We start from the raw sequence: 23,434 nt of genomic DNA, 5'->3' as shown, positions 1-23,434 counted from the left end.
GTAACTACAGTGTGGCTGCAGTATCTGACATGCTGCATGGCAGTGAGAACAGGCTGCACATTGTACTTTTGAGAATAATTTCTGACTGAAAAGAGCACACATTCTTCAAACAGCCCTGAAGACATGCTCATGCTGCTCTAACGCCAGTGTAGGAAATGCTTGCTTTCCCTTTGCTTTGCATTTTTCAGTCAGCTGCTTCCTTCCTCCAGTGTTGCACAACTATGTGACCATGCTGGCATCCCTCTGCATCTACCTGCATGTAATCTAGAAGGGGGACTCCTCGCTCGACATAAACAACACAAGTGCTGTCCAAGTTTGAAATCCAACTCCACCAGTTGCGGGATAGAATGCAAAGTATTCAGGACGCTTAACTACTGATCCATTAAAGATGTGCAGATAGACCGAAAGGCCATGGATTTCATGGAATTTGCGCCCAGATTTTCATCTTATTAAAACAGTCAGGAACATATTATGTCAAGAGGGCCAGATGTATTTCTGTGATCATAATTTGGTGAGCTTTAACACCACCAGCTCCCCACACCTCCACACAGTAACTAAAAATATGTCAAAATTAGTGAGAAGTACAGCATGTTAGGGACACTTCTGTCTTTCTTTAAGCTATGTGAGGTTTCCAAGAAAGCCTCTGGTCTATAATTACCTAGAAAACATTGATTTACGATTACATTCAGTTTCATGCGTTGCACAAAATGGCTTTAATCAAGATAAAAATACTATCGACTGCTGTAAAGATTACCAGGCCCACCCTTTTGCAACTCATTGAACTTGAACACGAAGGTGTTGACGACACCCTTTTAAGTTATTCTGTCTAGCCTCTTCAAATTCAGTATGTCTTTATTGCTTTTTTTTATAGCCAGTGAGACAGTTCACTGCCATAAAACTGAGATTGTCTTCCAGAGTATAACTCGTCTCTCATGCGGTTTGCCAGCAGGGAGCTGGTGTACAAGATAAAAATGTTTGCTGTATGACAGTCAACCTCTCTCAGCAGTTATTGGTTGTTCTATTGGCTCCAACTCCACCAAGTTAATTATTATCTCCTGAACAATGTGTGTTTGTGTGTGCGTGTGTGTGGTCAGGGAGAGTTCAGATAATCCTGTTTTTAAGGGCTAACGTTGTGAAACTGAGTAATGTCTTCTTCCTATCCTGAAGATCTGCCCCGGTCATGTGACAAGGGCTAACTGAAATGGGAAACAGGTCGTCTTCCATAAAAGTGACCGACACCTGTTGCTCTAACGTTTGACATTGGATAACAAATATAGCTATCTGGCTGTATTTTTAAAGCTGCAGATACACACCTGTGTGTAATTTGATGGACTTTCTTTATACATTCAAGGTGAGTTTGTTCAGCTCGAGCATAGAGGACTCAGCGTAACACGTGAGCCCGAAGCACGCTTTGCTTTCTGTTCCTGTGTGTGATATTTAGGGTTGTTCTTATCGTTCCACGTCAGTCGTTATACATTATCCGAAACGGAGCAAATATACGTCTCCTAAGCCTATACATAGCCTGACTTTTGGTTCTTTAGGTAAATGTAACCTCAACACGAACTCAGCAGCTAGTTAATGTTCAGTCCAGGTCTGGCGCTTTCAAGATGCATTTTTACTTGTGTCCACAGCTCGTTGACTTTTCTCAGGCATTAGAAATCCAAGGTAATAATTACTACCTAATGTGGTCTCAATGCCTCACTAGTTACAGAGTCACCCCTCTTATGTCAGCAGGTGAATTATTATAGGTTTCTCGACAGTTACGACTGGTTTTATGTGATTAACAGGAGGAAGCGATATTAAACCTAAAACTGTTTGTTTCTTTTTCCTTCTTGTTTAACACAGAAAGGCCAGAGGTCAGGGTCAGCAGCAGAACAGAGCCTCTGGAGCCGGTAGGGATTCAGTGTCTTGCTTTTAGGGCATTCTTAGCAGTGCATATAACTGCTGCATCCGTTGCAACCATTGGTCTCTGACACATTTGAAGAATAGTTTCACACTTTTGGAAATGCACCGGTTTACGTTCTTGGTCAGAGTCAGATTTGAAGATTGATACCACACTCATGTCAGTAAAGTACTGCAAATATGAAACTAGAGCTGGGCGACTGTTAGCTTAGCATAGCATAAAAGCTGCTAACAGGACTGGGGTTATGTGCCAGACAAATTTTGGGCTGGGAGTCCTTGAGTCTCTGCTGGCAACCTCACTGCGTTGACAAAAAGTCAAGCAAGTTGCTGCATTTTGCCAAGAGATGTTGAATTATTACTTCATGGTTCAACACTTTGGGATTTATTCAAAGAAACGTCAAAGCTAGCTAACTGATAGCCTCCAGCTGTACTTCCACGCTTATCCCATGTGCACAGAGACAAACAACTGACTGGTACAAAGGCACCCGACAGCGCTGAGATGTTTCAGAGATCCTTTATTGATTTGCTTGGGAAGATGGCTCACTCTGGACAGATTTGAGAAACTGAACTTGACATGTTGTTTTGTGCACAAACAAGATATCGGGTGTAATTTTTGAGTTTGGGTATGCTGGCTGGAAGATTTTGTTACCTTTGGACAGGCTAGCTGTTTTCTCTGTTCCCAGTCTTTATGCTTAGCTAAGCTCGGCCCTGCTGACAGCTTCATACTTGCATGAAAATGGCATTGATCTCTATATAAATTATAAAATTTGGAAGCTTTGAAGTCTGACAGTTCAAAATGATCCGTGTTTTTGATTCACTTTGTCTTCTTCATTATTTCGTTACCCCTCATAGTTTTCTTTGACTCCACTGAGTTGGAAGATACTGAGACGAAAACATGCACCCAAGCGTTGCTGTCATCATGTCTCCATCCCGGTGTTGCAAGAGTGAACTTTGACATTAGAGCACAACCGTATCAGTGACACGCAGTGAGACAGTTGCTGTCCGGAAGTGAGCCATCAAACTTAAGATAGAGACTCAGTACAGTTCTCACCTCCTCCTATCTATCATCATGTTTTACTACTTTCTAACCTCATACACTTCCTATGACGTTCAACCAGCAGCCTCTGCAGAATCCCCCTGAATCTTCGCCTGTCTTTAGATAAGACTGAGGCGTGACAACACAATCTCAGGCAAATCATTTTTCCTTGTTTAGCTACTGAAATCTGTTTGCATAATATGAAATGCTAAACTGTTGACTACTGAATGCCCAATTCCCAATGCAAATATAATCAGTCACCAACGAGAAAGCCACAACAAAGCATTGGAGGCACATTTTCCACTCTCGGACTGATTGGAGGACCTCTTTATTAAATTCACAGTATATGACGTATACATTTGTATTGATTCTAAGCAGTACAAACATGCCTTTTTAATTCGTGACGTAATAGGAAGGTTAAGAAAAAAGGTGCTTGCGTAATACAGAATTCACAGGTTTACAACTCGCACGCTGCCACATAAAAATCAGAAAGCACACTGTGCACTCGGATCTCCTCGCAGACTAATGTCAAGATACGCAGGAATGCAGTGACTCAACAGCCACACGGTACGACAAGATTGCCGCGACATCCGCAGCCTATCTCCCCCCTTTCCCCTCCAAGTGCTGACTGTGTGGGATTTGAGCCTACCTCACGACACAGATAATCTCCTCTCTGCAGCCTCCGCACACTGTCGAGTGTCCACTTCATTATTCAACACAGTCAGCCAATGCACATTCAAACTACTTTTTAAAAGTGTATGAACTATGCTGCTTCACAAAAATTAACCCCTTTTTTTGCTAGCTAAGAAAATTAAAGGCTATTTTATTGTGATGCATAATTCTGAATAGATTTAAGATAAAGAACATTACGTTGTTTTTATTAGTTTTTTCTGCTGTCTGTTGGGGCTAATATTCCTGCTGCCTGGTGTTAGTCATTCAGGTTTAAAACTTCTTCTTCCACCTCTTTGGTCCAAACTGAAATATCTCAACAACTATTGCACAGATTGCCAAGAATCTTTATGGTTTCTGTTGAATGAACTGAACAACTGAATTATGGAGAATCTAACCGACCTAACCATGTATAGCATGTCCCCACATATCCTATTAGAAACTTGTTAACTACTACTGTAATGTGCTACCCTCAACGCTGATTACCATTGTCATTGCATTTTAGCATGCTAAGGTCAAACAACTGGGATTTAATACACGCATCCAAACCATTCCTGAGTCAAAAAAAGGAATAAAGAAATGGCCCGCAGACTGCAGCTGTAATAGCTACTTCTCTGCCCAAACACAGGCTCACAGAGCTGCTAGCATAACTTCTTTTCTGGCACTTCTTTCAATGCAATTTTTAAGCAAAAAAGCTAATGATTTACATTATTTGTGTTTTTCCTGTGCCAAGTAATATTTCCTGCCCAGGATACACTGTTGATCATAAGGTTTAAAATTTTAAATACACAGTGGTTAATTGTTTTTACAATATTTGCTTTCTTTGGATAACAGCAGTGGATAAGCGTCTTGGCTTGCTTATTGCCACAAGTGGACATAGATTCTAATTCTTTTCTATTTTGGGGATGTTATTGATTGCTAGGACAAGATTAGACGCACAGTTATCAGAAATTATGAGGGCTGCCAGCATGTCTGCACTCAGCATTTCAGCTTCAGAGTCTTTCCTCAAAAAGTTCCACACAACTTTGGTTAATAAATTGCTCAGTTTAAGGTTTTTTTTGTTCACAGGTCAAATGATTAACCACTAATATGTCATTTCAGCCATTTGTCAAGTAGAAAATAGCCATCAGTGTTACCTTTTCTTGCACACGCGACACTTTAATCACATTTCATTCCAGCCGGTTACTTAACATCTCCTCTGTCAATATTAGCCCTAAAAAAAAATGCATCCTTTGAAAATCTTTGCATGTTTAGTTCCTATGCATTTACGTTGCCCTTCAAGGCGCGTTGACTTAAGAGAACTAAGGTCAATATTTAGGCTTCATGTGGCAAAGTTAAAGTGTCGAGATGAATGTCAACGTGAGGTTTTGTTCCGGGGCTGTTCAAACACGGCTTGTCCTTTCAGTCAGCATTTGTCCTCAAAGCGAGAACGAGAGTCTTGTTTATTCTGTCCCGGCACAATGGGCAGACTGGTGAAGGTGGCAGGTTGGCCGATACAGCTCTGATTAGGGCATCACGAGGCTTTGATAAGCAGGAGGTAGAGGGATATCTCCTGCCTGCGGTTCTTAATCGAGGTGGTGAGGGTCAGAGCTCCTGTGCTGTCATGGTGGAGAGCAGCGACACTCTTCGCCACTAAAAAATTGCGATTAAGCTCACGTTGCCATGAGCGAGGTAAGTCTCCGAAACTCCTCAAAAAATATTCGTCAAAAGCTTTCTTCATTGTCTGGTCAGTTTTGTTTTTACTCGGCTCCCCCCGGCGTGTTTTTGCACATGGTTTCGGTTGTGGAAATTTCTCTCGCCTCTTTGCGAATCCTTCACACATCCATCCCACCTCTAGGGATGCACTGTGAAACCATGATATGAATGAGAGCTCTGTAAAAATAAACTGGCGGATAGTGTAGCAGCACACATCTGGATGGGATACGTGCACTTAAGGGTTTTGGCCCAGCCATCTAATTAAATACTGAAGGATTGAGATAGTGACGTGGACGTGGGGTGATAACTAATTACAGAGAGGTTGTCTTTTTAATTTATGACGTGTTTTATATAGGCACACTTTCAGTTTAAGTCCTTTTTAATTTGGAAGGAAAGTGGTGCTCTTACGTGCTGAATTGTCTTCGGCAGTTTGTTCTGGAGGTCACAGAGGTTTGATCTGTCAGGGAGAAAAGCTATATGAGGATTTGAACCTTGGGTCAATATTGAATGTGTGCCTAACATACTGACCTCTCTCTCCTTTTACTCGTAAGTCTCAGCTTGTCCACAGTTCAGTGCGGGGTTTTCTTTTTCTGTCGCTTTAGTGTGGCATGTAAAAACGTTATGTGGGTCATGGGAAGCTGTTTTTCACACTTTCTTTGGACATGCCTTAATTCATGAACATCTGTCGAGATGTATGCACGATAAATTCAGGATGCACTCTCGAGTTTCCTGTTCACATTTTCTTGTGAATGTGGAAAATATTCTAAAAGTGGAACAAACAAAGTGGCAAAGCTGGTTTATAAGGAGTTACCGCTTCTTATTTGGTATGTAATGTGTTAATTTAAGTTGATGGAAAGAGTTGATGTGATTGAATGTCATATTTCAGGATTTATTTTTGGTGCTTGATGCAGTTTTTGCTGGAAAAAGTCTTTGGAACCATTAACTGGTTATGAAGCAGTCTTAATTTAATACTGATGCCCTCTATATGACCTACAAAAGCAAACGAGACCATCAGCGAGATGATTGGCTATTTATAATTGTTCTTAATGTCTGCCAATGGGTTAGATATCAAAAATTAACACTATTTTTATGGTGGAGTGTTGATGATGAATTGAGGAATCTGACAGCCTGAGGAAAGAAGAAGCTAAACTGTAGTCTGGTGGTACGCCAGTGAATACTTCTGTATCTTTTGCCAGATGGCAGCAGAACAACTGGCTCATTACGTAACATTTTTTCTTTGCCCTGTGATACATTACTAGAGAATGTTGATAACTTTGGCCTTAGCACAGCAAAAGTACTATTACCAAGCAACCGTATCTGTTAGCTGTAGGCTACATGTAACACAGGCGCATGAATGGCACCACAACAAAAAATGACTTTGTTGGGAAATTTAGTGGCATAAAAAGTACAAAGTATTTATATGAAATTTGCTGCCAGTCGAGTAGAAGTATGGTGTATGGAAATGCAATTTCATACAATTTTAAAGTAAATCTATATTACTTATGTGTAGTGCTTGATTGAATATACTTTTTATTACTGTAATTTTGAATATATTGTAGCACATGTTGTGTTGTGTACAACCAAATGTAACTTCTTGGAGAAAGATTGATTGATTGTTGGCTCTCTACTCTACCAACACTTGAGCTAGCCTCCAACCAGAGCTGCCAATCCAAAGCATATGGAGAAGTACTGAATTTTAGGAAATATGTAGGAAGACTGAACACAGTGTGACCCAAAACTAAGCAGGAGCTGCAGTTGGGAGAAGAGTGACTGCACATAATCACGTTCTTTCTGTTACACCCTGCAGCACTGGAGAAAACTTAATATATGATTGACATGTTGGGTGTCCTGAGAACCGTTTGTGGAAGCATCAGGTGACTTGTGGCCCCTGAGTTTTGCCACAGGGAGGGTTCTCCGCAGGATCGCAGGCCTCTGCGCAGTAGCCATGGCAACATTAAGTCTGACGTGAGGTGGCTGCAGCTCGATCCTGTTAGCCAGAGTAGATCCACTCGCTGTGTCCCTCCAGCTAATCCTTCTCACAACATCCCACCGGCAGAGCAGGGCACAGCAGGGCGCAGCATCCCGCTGCAAGAAAACAGATCTCTTATCACCCACATGATCCCTGTCACACCACAGTGTGGAAAAAGAGTAACTGATCAATGCACATGGCTATTGTTTCCAATTTAAGGCTCAGTCTCTGGAAAGCTTGCATGAGAGGGCTCGTCATATGATGTCCTGACTGCGGTGTGCTTTGCAGAACCAGAACTCCCTCTAGTGTTGGCTGAAGTGAAAGGGTCCCAAATTAACTTTACAGACTAGTTATGTTGTGTGATCACAATGGAAAACTACTAAAAAAAAAATACATTTTTGAGTGTGCTGTTGATGGACTCTCCCACAATGCAATGCGCAAAGGAAAAGTAGAAGCTTATCACAGCTGGAAAACAATAAAACTATTTGTGAATAGTGACAAAACAGATCCAGAAGACCAAAATAACTCTGGATTTTATGGAGAAACACTTTTATGGCTCTTTGTCAGGTTGAACTGGCAGAAGTACTTTGTCAGTTTGATTGCCTTTGCACATATTGCATAATTTCCTGTTGGTAGAAACGGACAAAGATTGGCATATTCTTCATGCAGTTAGTAACTGGGACACAGCTACAGTCTAGACTGTTCACTACTTATTCTGAATGACAAAAACAGACACTGGAAAAAGGACATATTGAAAAATAAACTGCAAAAATAAATGGAAAAAAAACCTGCAGCAAAACTGTTCGAAGTAAATGCTGATTGCACAATGTAATGACTGTAGAATGACACCATCGGCGTTGAGATTAGTTCCCGTTAAACCTCACTATGTAGTTTTTTTCTGCCACCGGGCACGAAACCTCTGATGAAATGAAGGCCGACTGGTGATTCAGTGAGTGAGTCAGGCTGGCTGTCAGGCACCAATTCTATGTGCTTTCATGTCTCCTTTGTAGACTAAATAAATGAATAAACCCAAGTTTTGTCCCGTGTTGTTAGTAGTTGAGAGAAAGTGATCCAGTTGTTTTTACGACAGTGGCGCCAACAATAATACCACTTGGAAACGCTATGGGAGGCGAAAGTTGTCAGTTTCCACTTTTAAGTAAAATCCAGTCGGGGTGGCAGCCTGGCACCATTTCTATCTGCTTTCACATCTCCATTATAGAGTAAATTTATGATTAAACTCGCATTTCATGTTGTTGGTGGTAACGCCAATAATAATACCACTTGGGTGGGCAGAAGTTGTCAGTTTCCAATTAAAGTTTTAAATATTTACTGGATTATTTCACAAACTTGCATTTCTTATATGTATTATATATCTAGTCATTTATTTCCTAATGTCTTGTAATATTATTAATCTATTAATATTGAACACTTTATTCTAAACAGTTGACTGATATAGATACATAAACAGATATAGAGACAGATACATTGATACTTTATTGATCCCAAGAGAGGTCCAGTAGCTTATAGATGAATAATGAATGAATAATAACAAATACAAAAGCAGATTGTGCTTAATGCATTTGTCCATTTGCTGTTTGTGTTGCAGCCAGAGGCTCCCGCCGCCTCATCACGACACGGGACTCCGCGCCGTGAGGAGGAGGATGATGGGGACCTGAACAAAGCTTTGGGCGTCCAGCGTTTCCAGCAGATCCTGAGCCCTGCTGCCGTGGTGCCTGATGAACAGCACCACAACTACCACGAGGAGGACATCGAATGTAAGCAGTCTCCTTGACGTTCGAAGCATCTCAACATTCATTAAGCCAAGGAGTTTATCAGCTGGCACTTTTTGTACATGTTTAAATTGAACCCCGTTTCCCCTCCGCAGACAACCGTCACTCCTCTCACCACATCCACCGACCTCTGTCCAAGCTGCCCTCCGAGGGACGCAGGAAGAAGAACAGCAAGAAGAGGAGGAAGGACAAAGATCACAAGAGCAGCCATGTTCCCAGCAGCGGCCCCATAGAGGAGGGAGAGGATGAGGAGGAGGAGGAGGAAGAGGAGGCAACAGAGACCACTTCTGCTTCAGCTCCAGCTGAGTCGGAGAGAGTCAAAGATGTGGAGGTAATCATTCAACCTCACACTAATCCTGAAGTGAATTTTTTGAGCGAGTGGAAACACACTGATATGGACTGACTTTTAGGGTCATTTGTGTCTTCTAGTCTTTTGATAACATAAAAATTAAAAATATTCAGATAATGACGCCATTGGATAAGATGGCAAACCTAATGATGACATCATCTCTAACACAGTGTACTCTAATGCACTGTAATTATTCAACACACCATAATAAATGCATGACCTTGTCATTAGCCTGCACCAGCAGATAAAATGTTGGTCAGTCTTTTTATGTATTCTTGTATAGTTTAGTTAAAAGGACTTAAAGGACATTCTACAACGCCGGTGTCGTAAAATAATAATGAAATGACACTTAACTTTAACCTTTAATGAGAATCCCTGATAATGTCCTGTAGGTGTAAGGTGTCTGTTAATGTCCTGTGTAATTTGCATTCAAATGTGGCTAATTGAGCCTTCAGCGCTCACTGTACTGATAGCCAACCTGCTCGTCGCTGTTGAAGCGTTTCCATATTTTCCTCTATGAATATTTCAGTATCGCCTCAATCATTCATCAGTGGGTTTCATGTTTAGTTGTTATTACGCTTCACAAAACTAAACCAGATTTAAGCAGATAACAATGTAACTGAATGCTACTGCTGCTGATGAATTTAGTAGAACACGTTTGAGATAAGTTGTTTTACTTTAATTTCATGAACTGTTTGTCTGCTGCAGCTTTCGTCTGTCTGGATTCAGCTTTTTACGTTTTTGTCCCATTTTCTTTGTAGCGGTTTAAATATATTTGACAAAAGAAAAGGAGAGACCAGCTTCAACAAAGCATGTGAACTGAGAAGGGTTTACTTTTCTTGGTCTGCTGACTTTATGTCCGCATCAACTTGCGCTTAATCCAGATCCAGATATGACAGCGTCCTTGTTTTTCACAGTAAAGATTATACATTTCTCCAAATCTCTGGATTCCTCAAAGAAAACATCATTTGTAAAATTTAGCAGTAAATACAGATCGTTAAAGCAATTCCTTGATTTTATCTGCCATTTCTGAAGTTATTGGTTTGTATTTTGGTTCATTGCCTGTTTTTACAGTAAGCAGTGCTCTGACGCTCTGTATTCTCTCCACAGTTCTTTGTTTCGGATGAAGACCATGCGGCCAAAAGTGACAAAGAAAGTCCTCGCTCAGCCCGTAAGCTGGAAATCGTGCCACAGTCTGGCGAAGGAGCAGATACCGAAGATGCATCTTCCTCAGAGTGAGTCAAGTCTAGTTATTTGACTTGAAAAAGAAAGACTCCGGTTTATAATCATGCTTTTCCTGCTGTGATGATTGCATAAAGCTTGTTTTTGCCATGTCTCTGAAATGTTCTCACAGACGTTCTGATTGGTTGACACTGCTCAGGCACATGTTTAATTGGCCAGTCAGGCACAGACTGTACGTTACCATGTCTCAGGCATCCAGTGGGCCTGCTGGGCATGATCTGACGGACCCAAGTAATCCGCTCCTCAGAGACCCATATATCACCTGTCGCTATAGACGACACAACACACCTCAGCAGCCCCAGGCTCCCCCTATGACATTTACTCTTCTATCTCATGACGGTCACATCTGAGCTGGGATAAAGCTGCGTGTATACCTTTTGCTTGTTTTCAGTCGATCAAAGAACAACCTAATAACAGGGGATTTGGTTTATATAACATCCTGATATAAGCGGGACATAATTGAGTTCGAAAGAGTTGAAATGCTGCCGACAACTGACATTTAAAGGACGGTGAGTTCTTTCTGTTTGTTTTGAAAGTGCGGAGCGTCTTTTATCACAAGATCTCTTTACTTTTTTATTGTTTTTTGTGTATTTAAATTTTAGAGGGGTCTAATACATTAATCAAAAGGTTATAACCAACTAAAGTGTAGAGATGTTATTCCTCTAACAACCAAAAAACACCAAGTAAGAGGGAGAAAAGAAATAACTATAAAAGGAGTGCTGTAGAGGAGAAATATTTTTGGTTCAGTGGCAATAAGTTGGTAAAAATGTCTTGCAGCTTCACGTATAAATGTTTCTTGGGTAAAATGTTCAATCAACTTAAGAAAAAAAACCAAAAAAACAACAATTTCTCCGTCATTTGTTGATTTCTGAGCTACAACTTTGCCTTGTTGTTCTGCTTTTATCTAGTAAACCATCCTCACCCGACGCTTCCAGCCCGACTACCCAGTCGGTTCCACCTGAGCACATCCCACTGTCCCGGGTGTCCTCCGCCAGCCGCAGCTACGATCTGCAGGAGCGCCGGCGCACAGGCAACATGACGGGTGCTGAGCAGGCCAAGTACCAGCGCATCCCTACAGACGAGAGCGAGGCTCAGACGCTGGCCTCCGCTGACCTCGATGGCATCAAGAGTGAGTAGAGATGAACTCGACCGAATGATTTTTTTAAAAGTTGTCAGTTTCCACTTTAAATAGAGTATAATCAAGATTTTGATATCAACAATGGATCACATGACTAGTATGTGTAAGGAGTCGCGTGTAGTGATGAACCCACAGAAAATTATTATCCAGGCATGCAGTTCTCCTCGGCTCTTCACAACATCTTTCAGCTCATTGTTTCGGTTTTACTGCGCACAACTTTAATGTTTTGGTTCGTTCTCACCGCTCTCTTCGTGGTCGTTTGCAAATTTGCAATAACTACATATTTGTATGTTTATACTTGACTTCCGTGCCACATTTTAGCCTCCAAATCAAATCAAATTTTATTAATAAAGCCCAAAATCACCCAAAATCATAATCACATTGCCTCAGTGGGCTTTACAATCTGTCCTTAGACCCTTGATTCGAGTCAAGTATGATTTCCCATCATGAAAAAAACCCTTTTTAGTTTTTTCTTTTGAAAAAAGAAATGAAAGAAACCTCCATCCTCCTCAGGAGAAAACTGTGCCTGCGAAAGGGTGAGGAAATTTGTGTGGACTGACTGACTAACAGACCGATAGAGTGAGCTAAAGACCTGCTGGTCGAAGCTGTATGCTACTTGCCCAGCACCAAACAGCAGACGGACACAGAAAGCAACTTGTTCGTGAACACAGTGGAGCATTTAGCAGCTAAAGAGACAGATATTTCCCTCAGTAGTTGGTGGAGACCAAAAACAGAGCTTAAAAATGACTGAATTTTTGTGAAGTGGCAGTATGTCAGTCATGTGTTTTCAGCTCCCACTGCCCCCAAGTGGTCAAAGTTAAAATTATTGTTTTGGGTTTAACTTTCAAAGTTGCTATTTTTTGTCAGTAAGTGTCAGTCAGTAAGTTGTAGTTTGTAGTTTTGCGTATGATTATTATTCATGAATGGTAAAGCAAACAATGAAAAGATAAGGGTGTAAAGTAGTTCAGAGTAGAGATAAACGTGCATATATTATCCATCCTGAAATATAGATGAGTTAGTGTCAATCACATGGATCACTGTAGACAGATTAGTTTCTAACCATGAACGAGTAATTGCTTTTTTTTATTATAGTAGCAGACAATAATTTAAGATATATCTGTAATTTCTTGTCATTCCTTTGAGGTATTGTCCTAAAATATTTGAATCTTTGGACAAGTCCAAACATTTGGTTGTGTTTTGCCTCAAAACAGTCTAAGTTTCTCCAGCATGCGTGGCTCACTGATGGTGTTTTGTGTGTATTTTATTTTCAACTCCTCATTTTTTATATAATAATCACCTTTGAGTTGTTCCTGTGTGATTAGACAGCAACAATAACAAAGTCTTGTATTTGTTGATACTCCAGAAACATCAGGGTGAAGGCGAGGGGCCACCTCGCCCTGATGTTCCTTCTTCATTGCAGTCAGTTCCCCGCTGCCCTGTGACGTTCCCGGCCCCCGGCCCAGCATGGGGTCATGTTCAGGGCCAGGGAGATTTACGTCAGGGAGCCGACCCCTCAGCAGAGAGCAGCAGCTTATCAGAGAGTGTGGCAGACAGACTCGCATTATTAAATTAGCCGTTCCCGCTGTCAGCTGAGGCCCCTGGACTCGGGCCCGAGCCAACATGGTGGCTGATTGTGGAACCTGTTCACAACCTTTAATCATTAGTGGAATGAAACAAGGGGAAGAATTAAGTGGAGTTGAAGGCAAACTTAAGAGGCTGTGGACTGAGGTATGGGCTTGATATTGTCCAGATATTCATTATTATGGGGCTTAGTGACACAGAGACGAGCCTCCCGACACGTTCATCACCAGATATTCTCTGCGTCTTCTTTTATCTGCTTCCCGCCACTGTAAATCGTCCTGGGAAAGTGTTTCTGTCTCTGGCTGCCGCTCAACAATTGGAATTATTAGATCACTGTCCCTCCCCTTTTGTCCGACCTGAGCGTAGTAACACCTCTGCTCACTGATGCATTCTGATCCGGGGTCAGGCGTCGATCAAGAAAGGGCAAGTTTTTCCACATTTGTCAAAACTTACACAATTTGCACGCGGCAGTGCAAGCAGCGAGGGGGCACGTAGTCAGACGGCCGTGCCAGCACTTACCCTACGCCCACCACAAGCCCTCCTCTTCCCTTCAAGAGGTGCATGCCAGTCAGGCCTCATTTTACTCCAGGGTCTGCCCCACACTTTACTAAGGCATCATGGAGCAACGTGACAGCGGACCTTCTCTGTAGAAGCTAGAACATTTATTTTTTCGTACTTGTAACGACTGTCTGATTTTTAGATGAGTTGAAACATTGATGAAGAACCGTAAAAGCTTCACTGTTTGTTTCATAGGACATATAAGCTCTGATAAAGGTAAGACAGTTATTTTTGAAGGGAATATCACTACAGCTGCGTTAATTAGCCGATTCAAAGAAAATGTATTGTTATTTTATACTATTCTGATAATTGATTAATAGTTTCAGGTATTTTTCAAGCAAAAATGTCAAACATTTGCTGGTTCCAGCTTCTTAAATGTCAGGATTTGCTGCTTTTTTTCGTCTTTCGTGATAGTTAAGGAAGAGGCTTTGGGATTTAAATGGTTGCTTGGACAAAAGAAGCTATTTGAAGACTTCTCTTTCTCTCTGACATTTTATAGACTAAACGATAAATTGACTAGCTGTAAGATTACATTTATTTTTCCATTTATTTGTGATTTGGGAAGTGTAGTTTAGATGCTTGTTGCAGCTTAAACATTACTGTGAGATTTTTCTTAACCCATTTTTTTGTTAAATTTGAGCGAATCAGCCGTTTTTGCCGGCCGGTCCTTTGATCTTTGAATTCGAGTCCTACCCTTAGTGTCGTGTCGTATTCGTGCCCTCCAGTGTCTCTCTCCACATCCTTTTCAATGCCTGTAGTGCTGCCAGCCTGAGTAACTCTACTCCCTGCTGAGGGACCACAGACACAAAAGCAAAGTGGCTTTGCCCTCTGTGACTTGGGGGACTGAGATTTGAACTTGGGGTGTAAGGTCGGCATGTGCAGAAAATAAAAGCAGCTTGTGTTCTGTACTGGGACTTAAAGGGTAATTATGTGTTTTTAAACCAAAGCCCTCTTCTCACACTTTTTCAGCCCGAAATGACTAATAGGTAGGCTACAAATAGTTTTGGAATTGGTCCAGTGGATTGAGGATTTGGCAGCCACAAAATGTGCGACAGCGGCTCCAATGTAATCCTTATGGGCCAATGCACCAGTCAGAATATGTTCACTAAAAGCGCATGTTTTTGCAACTGACAGGCTCAGATTGTTATGGATAGAGATAGACCTTATGTTAAAGGGTGTGATCCTTTTGTTTTGACCAGAAAGGGCCGTTATATCGCTCTGTTCAAAGCCACCAGACTCCTTTTACAAAAACAGTCTTTTACTTAGCAGAAAATGGGAGTTGCCGGTTTACCGCTGCCTTGATTGGTCAGTGTGTTTGTGTGTAAAATAGCTCAAAAATAGAGGAAATAGTTAGAAGTAACCATTTGAAGGTATCTGAAGATATTTCTCTGTCTGGACTGTGTTCTTAAACACATCTCACCTTTCCTCCCTCCTCTTCTTCTCCACCAGGTCATCGTTTTGAAGATGTTCCTGGCGTGCGCAGACACCTGGTCAGAAAGAGCACCAAGGGACAAGTGGTGCACACTGGCAAAGACCACAAAGAGCCGACCACTCGCAGCCGCAAGCAGGACCGAACCCCACATGAGGTGAGACATTTAAGCAGGACACGTGTCAATTAATGCCACGGCAAGTTTGATTACGTGTGTCTTCAGGTTATCCCATTTGTTTTTCAGCCCCTTCATTACATAAATTTGCTTTGTTGAACATGTTGTTTTGTCATTTCAGAGGTTTGGTAGGTTCACAAATATAATATAACAGATATAAAGGACTTGCAAACTTGATGTAGTGATAGAAAAACTATTTTTGTTCATAGAAAGTAGGGAAGGTAAAAGGAAAATAATCATTTGTGGCAATCAAAAACAAGATATTTATTCAATACATGGAATATTAAATTATGAAATTATTTGATTTTAAAAGATATAGCACTCAAACACTCAGTTTAAATCAAGGAATCAAATAAAGATGTTGTTGTTGATAAAAGTCACACTATTTTCTATTTTTTTATTCTGTTTTCTATTTAATTTTTTTCCAAGTCCTTGAATTGATTATGATGTCCTACTCTCAAGCAACAACGAAAACCAACAACCATTCCCAGGATTTAAAGATATCTGTGTATGGGGAATAGAATATATTAAAGATTATGGCTGTAATTCATGATAAAAAACAATTTCAAGCAGAAGTTGGGAGGTTAAGATCATCTTTCTAAAATGGCAAAAAGGTGTCAGTGTAATGATTTTAATTCAGGTGCAATTCGGGGAAGTTCAGAGGGGAAAAAACTTTCTCGTGATTTGTTTTAATTTTAATTTTCTACTTCAGACTTTGGTTAATCACTCAAAGAGTAATCATGAATCGTACCCAATCCTGGGAGATGTATTCCACTCTTTTCCTCTCTCGAATGAGGCGCTGCCTCATCTCTTTTGTGGATGGGACAGGGAGGGACGGAGACAATTAAAAATGAATGAATGAGTTCTTTGCTTTCACACAGGGAAAGGAAAAAAGAGGGGGGAGAGGAGCTCAGGTAACCAGACACTGGGAGCTTCTGAGAGAGGGAGAGCTATCTTTTATTAACACACACACATTCTCATACACTGCCCTGAGCCCCCAGCAGCCCGAGTAAACAGCAAGTCCCCATCAGGTGTGTGTGGTCACCTGTGGGTATGTGTGTCAGAGTGAGGGTCCGGTCATTTGTGCTGCTTGTATCAGTGAGTCCTCTCCTGCACCGTCTCGCTCCTCCAGTCATTACCGTTGGTCGTGTACCGCTCCGCCTCGCGGCAGGAAGGCGTCCTGATGGGCATGGGCTCCGGTCTAATGGCTCGGTACAAGAAGGTGAGGCTGGGTGACCGGCCAGAGTCAGGTTTGACCTGTGTGAGCGTGATTTCACAGGCATGCAGCCGGCGTATTTTGGCAAAGGATGATACGTTTCAGAGAGTTTTTTTTGGTCCTCATCACTGACCAGCATGGTGTTCAATTAATAACTTGTTATAACCAGATTTGTTCTGAGAGATGCACCACAGATTTGTCTGTTTTCCGACTTTCTAAAAAGGTTTTTCAGATGTCGTTGGCTGTTTTGTTGAGCAACTACTTCAGGATAATAACATGAATGATTTCTCTTTTGTGTGTTGATTGAATTTAAAGGTGCACTATGTAGTTTTTTTGTGTGCTTTTTTTTGCCTCACCAAACTAAATAAACAAACTCTTTTCGTTTTAATGACTGAATAAACTGAATAAACAAACTGACCTTAAAGGACAACACAGTTTCATGCTGTTTTACTTTGTTTATATGTGGCGGACCCTGCCACCTTTCAAGCCTCAAACAGTGTTCTGGACCTTATTTTCCTCTGAGAACAGCTTGTTTATTCAGTTATGGAAAAATATTATATTTCTGAGTTTACATTATGACCTCATTAAAATTCTGAGTTGGAATTTCTTCTGCAAAACTACATAGTGCCCCTTAATAAATCACTTGGTCTGTTATTGAAAAACAAAATTTTGCTTAAAATTTGAGCGTATAAACTGGCTAAAAACAAAGTGCTTTGGCTATTAAGTTCAGTATGTGGCACATGCTCAAGGTGCATGTCGTTTTCTGACTGTATCTCACCTGCGCCTGCATGTGCTCCTGTACGATGTCGTCTCCAGGTTTTTGTGGAGCTGAACGAGCTGACGATGGACAAGAACCAAGAGATGCAATGGAAGGAGACGGCTCGATGGATCAAGTTTGAGGAAGATGTGGAGGAGGAGACGGACCGCTGGGGGAAACCTCACGTGGCCTCGCTGTCTTTCCGCAGTTTGCTGGAGCTCCGCAAGACCATCTCGCACGGTAAGCGATAGAAGTAAAGTACGTAGTAGAACGTAACCCTAAAGTCTGTGACACAGTTTGTAGGGTGCTGAGCTCATTATGTGCGTGTGTCTACAGGTGCAGTGCTGCTGGATCTGGACCAGAAGACCCTGCCTGGCATCGCCCACCAGGTGGTGGAGCAGATGATTATTTCTGACCAGATCAAAGCTGAGGACCGAGCCAATGTCCTGAGGGCCCTGCTGCTGAAACACAGGTGACCTGCAGAAAAAGAATGAAACGAACAAGCAGTGATTTCCTCTGTAAAGGATATAAAGTGAGCTATGGAGGTATTGTCATTATCTGACAGAAAACCCTTTAAAGCAAACACTGAAGAAAGAAAGAAAATGTGTATATCTGTTGCACAAAATTGTTTATTTTGTCTGAATGTCTCTGATTTGGGCTGTTTTCTTGGAAGGAAATGAAATACTGGATACTCACTTCTTTAGGATTTCACTCCTCCTTCCTGTCATAAGAGGTCGCAAGGAGACTTTTTTTTTTTTTTCAGGGGAGACAAGCCAAACCTGTGCTGTATACGATGATGAAATAGTACTATTTCGTGGTACTTATTACCATTTTTTTTTGTTATTTTGATTTTTTTGTCTATGGTTTCAATCATTACAGTCCTGACTTGAGACTAGACTTTGACTTTCAAAGATAAAAGCAGTTCATACTGCTAATTATTTTCAATTAATATATGAGTATAAGGATGAGCAGTGATTAAACTGCCTTTACTCCCACTGTTGCAAACGTCCTGCTACTAGGTGGCTTCATGCCTGGTCGCTGCCTCTCTTCCTCCTGCTCACCCTCTCTCTGCCTCTCCCCGCCTCCCCTAGTCACCCGAGCGATGAGAAGGAGCACAGTAGCCCTTTCCCCAGGAACATCTCTGCCGCCAGCCTGGGCAGTCTGATGTCACCACATCACCACAGTGGCAATCACACACATCAGCCAGAACCATCGGTGACCGACCCACTCATGGGCACCCTCCACGCCGCGGGGGATGCAGACACACGCATCGACATGGAGAAGAACGATGTACAGGTGAGTCTCAGGTGATTTCCAAATCAGTCCCAGTTACAATAATTCTTCACTATCCTGATTTTGCTTCTTCGATTGCTTTCCATCGCAGCAGAAGGAGCCGACCCTGGTGTCCGGTATGCATCGGTCCAAATCCAAACATGAGCTGAAGCTGCTGGAGAAGATTCCTGAAAATGCAGAAGCCACTGTCGTCCTTGTGGGTGAGTTCTCCCAAACCCCATAACTAATTTTCCCTCACATTTCCATGTGAGTAGTGCTGTCTGTATGTTGACTGTCATGTCCTGACATCTTTCAGGCAGCGTGGATTTCCTGGAGCAGCCCACCATGGCGTTCGTGCGGCTGCAGGAGGCGGTGGAGCTGGAGTCCGTCCTCGAGGTCCCCGTGCCGGTCAGGTTCCTCTTCGTTCTGCTTGGACCTCCCACCACCAGCATGGACTACCACCAAATAGGACGCTCCATCTCCACTCTCATGTCTGACAAGGTGAGCAAGGTGTAGAGACAGGGATTTTTGTACTTGAAGTTCAACACCTGCTATCTTCGGTTATCGGTGGAAATTCACTCTCATCAAATGTCTTTTCATCAAATTGTGGCCAGAATGGAAAGAAAAATGAAATTAACTGGACTGTTGTTACATAAACTGCCAAGCAAAGCTGCAAACAATAGTTCAGAACATAGAGTAGGACCCTCCCATTGCTTATTTTATTGGTTGAATTTGTTTATATCTGAATCTCCATCCAGCAATTCCACGAGGCAGCCTACCTTGCAGACGACAGGCAGGACCTGCTGAACGCCATCAACAGCTTCCTGGACTGCAGCATCGTGCTGCCGCCGTCGGAGATGGGAGGCGATGAGCTGCTGCGCTCGGTCGCTCGCTTTCAGAGGGAGATGCTGCGCAAGAGGGAGGCTCAGGAGGTCAAACTGTTGAAGGAGCCCAAAAGCCTGGAAGAAAAAGGTGAGCATGTCCTCATACATCTATGCTTTTATCAAATTAAATTTCCGATACTGTTTTATTGTAATTAATAACCCGTTCTCTTCGTCACACAGAGGCCCTCCTCACACCTCTGAAAAAGTCAGACGACCCTCTGAGGCGCACCGGACGCCCCTTCGGTGGGCTGATACGAGATGTGCAGCGTCGTTACCCAAAGTACCTCAGTGACTTCAAGGACGCCCTGAACAGTCAGTGCATGGCTGCCGTCATCTTTATCTACTTCGCTGCCCTCTCTCCTGCCATAACATTCGGAGGCCTGCTGGGTGAGTTACTGTCGATTCACAGCTCATCGTTTTTGTACTGATGAATCTTTAAACCTTGTCGGTGTTCATTATGGTGTTAACTTGTTGTCTGTGTGTTGCCAGGTGAGAAGACAGAGGGGCTGATTGGTGTTTCTGAGCTGATTGTGTCGACAGCAGTGCAGGGCGTGATCTTCTGTTTGCTCGGAGCGCAGCCGCTACTCGTTGTGGGTTTCTCCGGACCGCTGCTGGTCTTTGAGGAAGCCTTTTACAGTGTAAGTTGGTAAAGAGTAAAATCAGCTTGTTCAGAGCTGATGAAGACTATCGCGACAACAACACCGCCTCACAATTTAAAATAACCCACAACTGTTGTACTTAACTAGATTAGGATTCAGATGTTGCTGATGAAAATCAACCAGTGTATAAAAAGAGTTTCTTTGCCCTGTGTCCTCACAGTTCTGCAAAGCAAACGACATGGAGTACCTGACGGGCCGCGTCTGGATCGGTTTTTGGCTCATCATTATCGTGGTCGTCACAGTGGCCTTTGAGGGAAGCTTCCTGGTCCGCTTCGTCTCCCGCTTCACCCAGGAGATCTTCTCCTTCCTCATCTCCCTCATCTTCATCTGCGAGACCTTCATCAAGCTCGGCAGGGTACACCTGAGACTTGAAATAACAGCTCCTGATTAGAAAACGTTTTTGTTGGCACGCTGCAGGTTCTCCCCCCTGACACTAAACCGAACAGACTAATCTTTGGACAGTATTCAAACCTCGGGGTCGAAATGAGTATGTTTTTCTAGCAACTGCACCTGAAATCTCTTGAGATTGATTGGCCTTGAAAGTTAAATGGATTAAGAGTTGACTATTATCCAGGCTTATGATTCTGGAAGGTTTGCTATTTTTAGTTTTATGGCACGGACTTGAAAGGTGTTTTGCCACAGGATAATCTCATTTTCCTCATTTTTAAAAAAATTATAATCCCTCTGAGGAGAGTAATCACAACACGTGTGTGCATTTTTGTCTGTACTGTGTTGTAAAATATTGCGCATTAATTTGAACCCTTTGTGTCTTTGGGCAGATTTTCAAAGAGCACCCACTGAAACGTTGTTCCCTCGATAACAGCACAGAAGGGGGTGCCTCGGCAGAAAATACCACGCTGATGATGAGCAACATTACCCAGCCTGTGGCGGTGACGGTCCGAGGCGAGCCCAACACAGCACTGCTCTCTCTGGTTCTCATGGCCGGAACGTTTTTCATCGCTTTCTACCTGCGCAAGTTTAAGAACAGCGCGTTCTTCCCTGGAAGGGTGAGGAGATAAATTCCCTTTCTGTGATGCAATTAAAATCTGCAGAACAAACAGCCAGAATAGTTTCAGCCGTGTTAATAATTTGTTTGGTTCAGTTTCGCAGGATGATTGGAGATTTTGGCGTACCGATCGCCATCCTCATCATGGTCCTGGTGGATTACAGCATAAACGACACATACACACAGGTGAGACTCAAACACTGTCACTCAATCTTGTGTAAATGTGTAACCGTTGGCTTCATGTTTGCCAAAGAGTCACAAACAAAGACAAAAATCCCTGTTGTCATCCTCGTTCCAGAAACTGAGTGTTCCTGAAGGCTTCTCTGTGACGAGTCCCAGCAAACGCGGCTGGATCATCAGTCCTCTGGGTACAAACAGTGAATTCCCCATCTGGATGATGTTTGCCTGTTGTCTGCCCGCTCTGCTGGTTTTCATCCTCATCTTCATGGAGACTCAGATCACTACGTGAGTTACGGGAATATCATCAGACATCAGATCTTTTTTCAGAGTCGCTTTAAAAGTTTGGCTACATAGTGCTGCTTCAGTCGTTCACTAATGCGCACACACCGGCTGGCTCACCTTTCTGTTTCTCTCTCTCAGTATGTGTCTTCTCTGTTGACTTTTATTTGTCAGCAATATGTTTTATAAAGTCGCACAAAAACATGCTTGGAGTTTTGGGTTATTTTTACCCAGATTCCAAATCAAAAGCTTTACAATTAAAAACAAGGACGGACAATTCGAACATCAGTATAAATATTAGAATACATGAAAAAAGTGGAAGGAAACAAAAGGTATTTGGTATTTGCTTTTATCCGTATCTCTCTGGATTAGGGTATTTCGTAATTATGAATTGAATTGTGCACAATACTTATGGAACACAGGGTTTTCTAAGAAGACACAAAAAGCAGGCTGCTCTGAATAAATCAAAGTAAAACAACAACTCAAAATTGGCTCCACAGCTGTCGACCTTTCTCTGGGCTGGGTCTTCCAACTCTGTTGTTTACGTCTGTGTTTACTCCCTGTAGCCTGATAGTGAGTAAGAAGGAGCGAATGCTGGTGAAGGGTTCTGGTTTCCATCTGGACCTGCTGCTGATCGTGGTGCTGGGCGGCAGCTCGGCTCTCTTCGGCCTGCCGTGGATGGCCGCCGCGACCGTCCGCTCGGTGACCCACGTCAACGCCCTGACTGTCATGAGTAAGGCCGTCGCCCCCGGAGACAAGCCTCGCATCCAGGAGGTGAAAGAGCAGAGGGTCACCGGGCTCCTGGTGGCCATCATGGTTGGTGAGTGTCGTCAGTGCTCTTTCTGATTATTGAAGCCAAAATCTATTTAGAAAATGTTCATTTTTAAATTTCCCTCCTCTGCACAGGTATGTCGATTGTGATAGGCAAACTGCTACGTCAGATCCCTCTGGCAGTGCTGTTTGGCATCTTCCTCTACATGGGTGTGATGTCACTTAATGGTATCCAGCTGACAGAGCGGATGATGCTGCTGCTCATGCCACCAAAGTATCACCCTGACCACACCTACGTACGGAAGGTAAGAGGCAGGGGTGGAAGTAACTAATTACAACTACTCTAATTACTGTAATTAAGTCATTTTCTTTGGGTAATCTTTGAATAGTCGCTTCTCCCTGAAACGCCATTATAAGATCATTATCTTGTCTCAAACGTATAAATGTTTCTGATCTCTGTTTCCTCCAGGTCCGTACGCTGCGTATGCATCTGTTCACCGGCATCCAGCTGGTGTGTTTGGGGGCCCTGTGGGCTGTGATGTCGACCCAGGCGTCGCTGGCTTTCCCCTTCGTCCTCATCCTCACCGTCCCCGTCAAGATGTTCCTGCTGCGCCGCATCTTCACCCCCAGAGAGATGGCATGTGTAAGTTCACCACAGGAGGGCGCTGCATGACTTTTTACACACCTGCACCACAACCACAGCTGCAGCAACATCATAACTCACCCTTATCTTAACTGAATAATATTTCATATCAATATTATTATATATTTACTTTTATCATTTATAAAATGTATCATTGTAAACACTGTCTCCTGTTATTTTTAATGACTTGCTTTTTTGGGATTCTTTGTTGATATGTTGCATGTAAAGCTCTTT

General features: G+C 42.6%; 1 protein-coding gene across 3 annotated transcripts in view; it reads left to right on the top strand.

The window, feature by feature from the left end:
* Nucleotides 1–23,434, top strand: part of slc4a2b (solute carrier family 4 member 2b) — a 44,984-nt gene that overhangs the window by 19,339 nt on the left and 2,211 nt on the right. Inside the window, exons 3-23 of one of the 3 annotated variants that reach the window (XM_073488904.1) lie at nt 8,878–9,046; nt 9,157–9,392; nt 10,521–10,645; nt 11,561–11,781; nt 15,379–15,515; nt 16,666–16,755; nt 17,566–17,746; nt 17,843–17,978; nt 18,598–18,802; nt 18,891–18,999; nt 19,095–19,279; nt 19,537–19,750; nt 19,843–20,049; nt 20,152–20,300; nt 20,482–20,676; nt 21,101–21,328; nt 21,424–21,513; nt 21,626–21,792; nt 22,353–22,606; nt 22,693–22,862; nt 23,027–23,200. In XM_073488904.1, coding sequence (XP_073345005.1) covers nt 8,878–9,046; nt 9,157–9,392; nt 10,521–10,645; nt 11,561–11,781; nt 15,379–15,515; nt 16,666–16,755; nt 17,566–17,746; nt 17,843–17,978; nt 18,598–18,802; nt 18,891–18,999; nt 19,095–19,279; nt 19,537–19,750; nt 19,843–20,049; nt 20,152–20,300; nt 20,482–20,676; nt 21,101–21,328; nt 21,424–21,513; nt 21,626–21,792; nt 22,353–22,606; nt 22,693–22,862; nt 23,027–23,200 — 3,642 coding nt within the window. Of the gene's footprint in view, nt 1–1,196; nt 1,352–8,877; nt 9,047–9,156; nt 9,393–10,520; nt 10,646–11,560; nt 11,782–15,378; nt 15,516–16,665; nt 16,756–17,565; nt 17,747–17,842; nt 17,979–18,597; nt 18,803–18,890; nt 19,000–19,094; nt 19,280–19,536; nt 19,751–19,842; nt 20,050–20,151; nt 20,301–20,481; nt 20,677–21,100; nt 21,329–21,423; nt 21,514–21,625; nt 21,793–22,352; nt 22,607–22,692; nt 22,863–23,026; nt 23,201–23,434 lie in introns of those variants that run through there. The other 2 variants (XM_073488903.1, XM_073488902.1) reach the window with 2 other exon arrangements.

Source organism: Pagrus major, chromosome 19 (assembly GCF_040436345.1).
Source record: "Pagrus major chromosome 19, Pma_NU_1.0".
NCBI lineage: Eukaryota > Metazoa > Chordata > Actinopteri > Spariformes > Sparidae > Pagrus > Pagrus major.
Note: the sequence above shows the minus strand (reverse complement) of the source record. Positions and strands in the feature narration are given on the sequence as shown.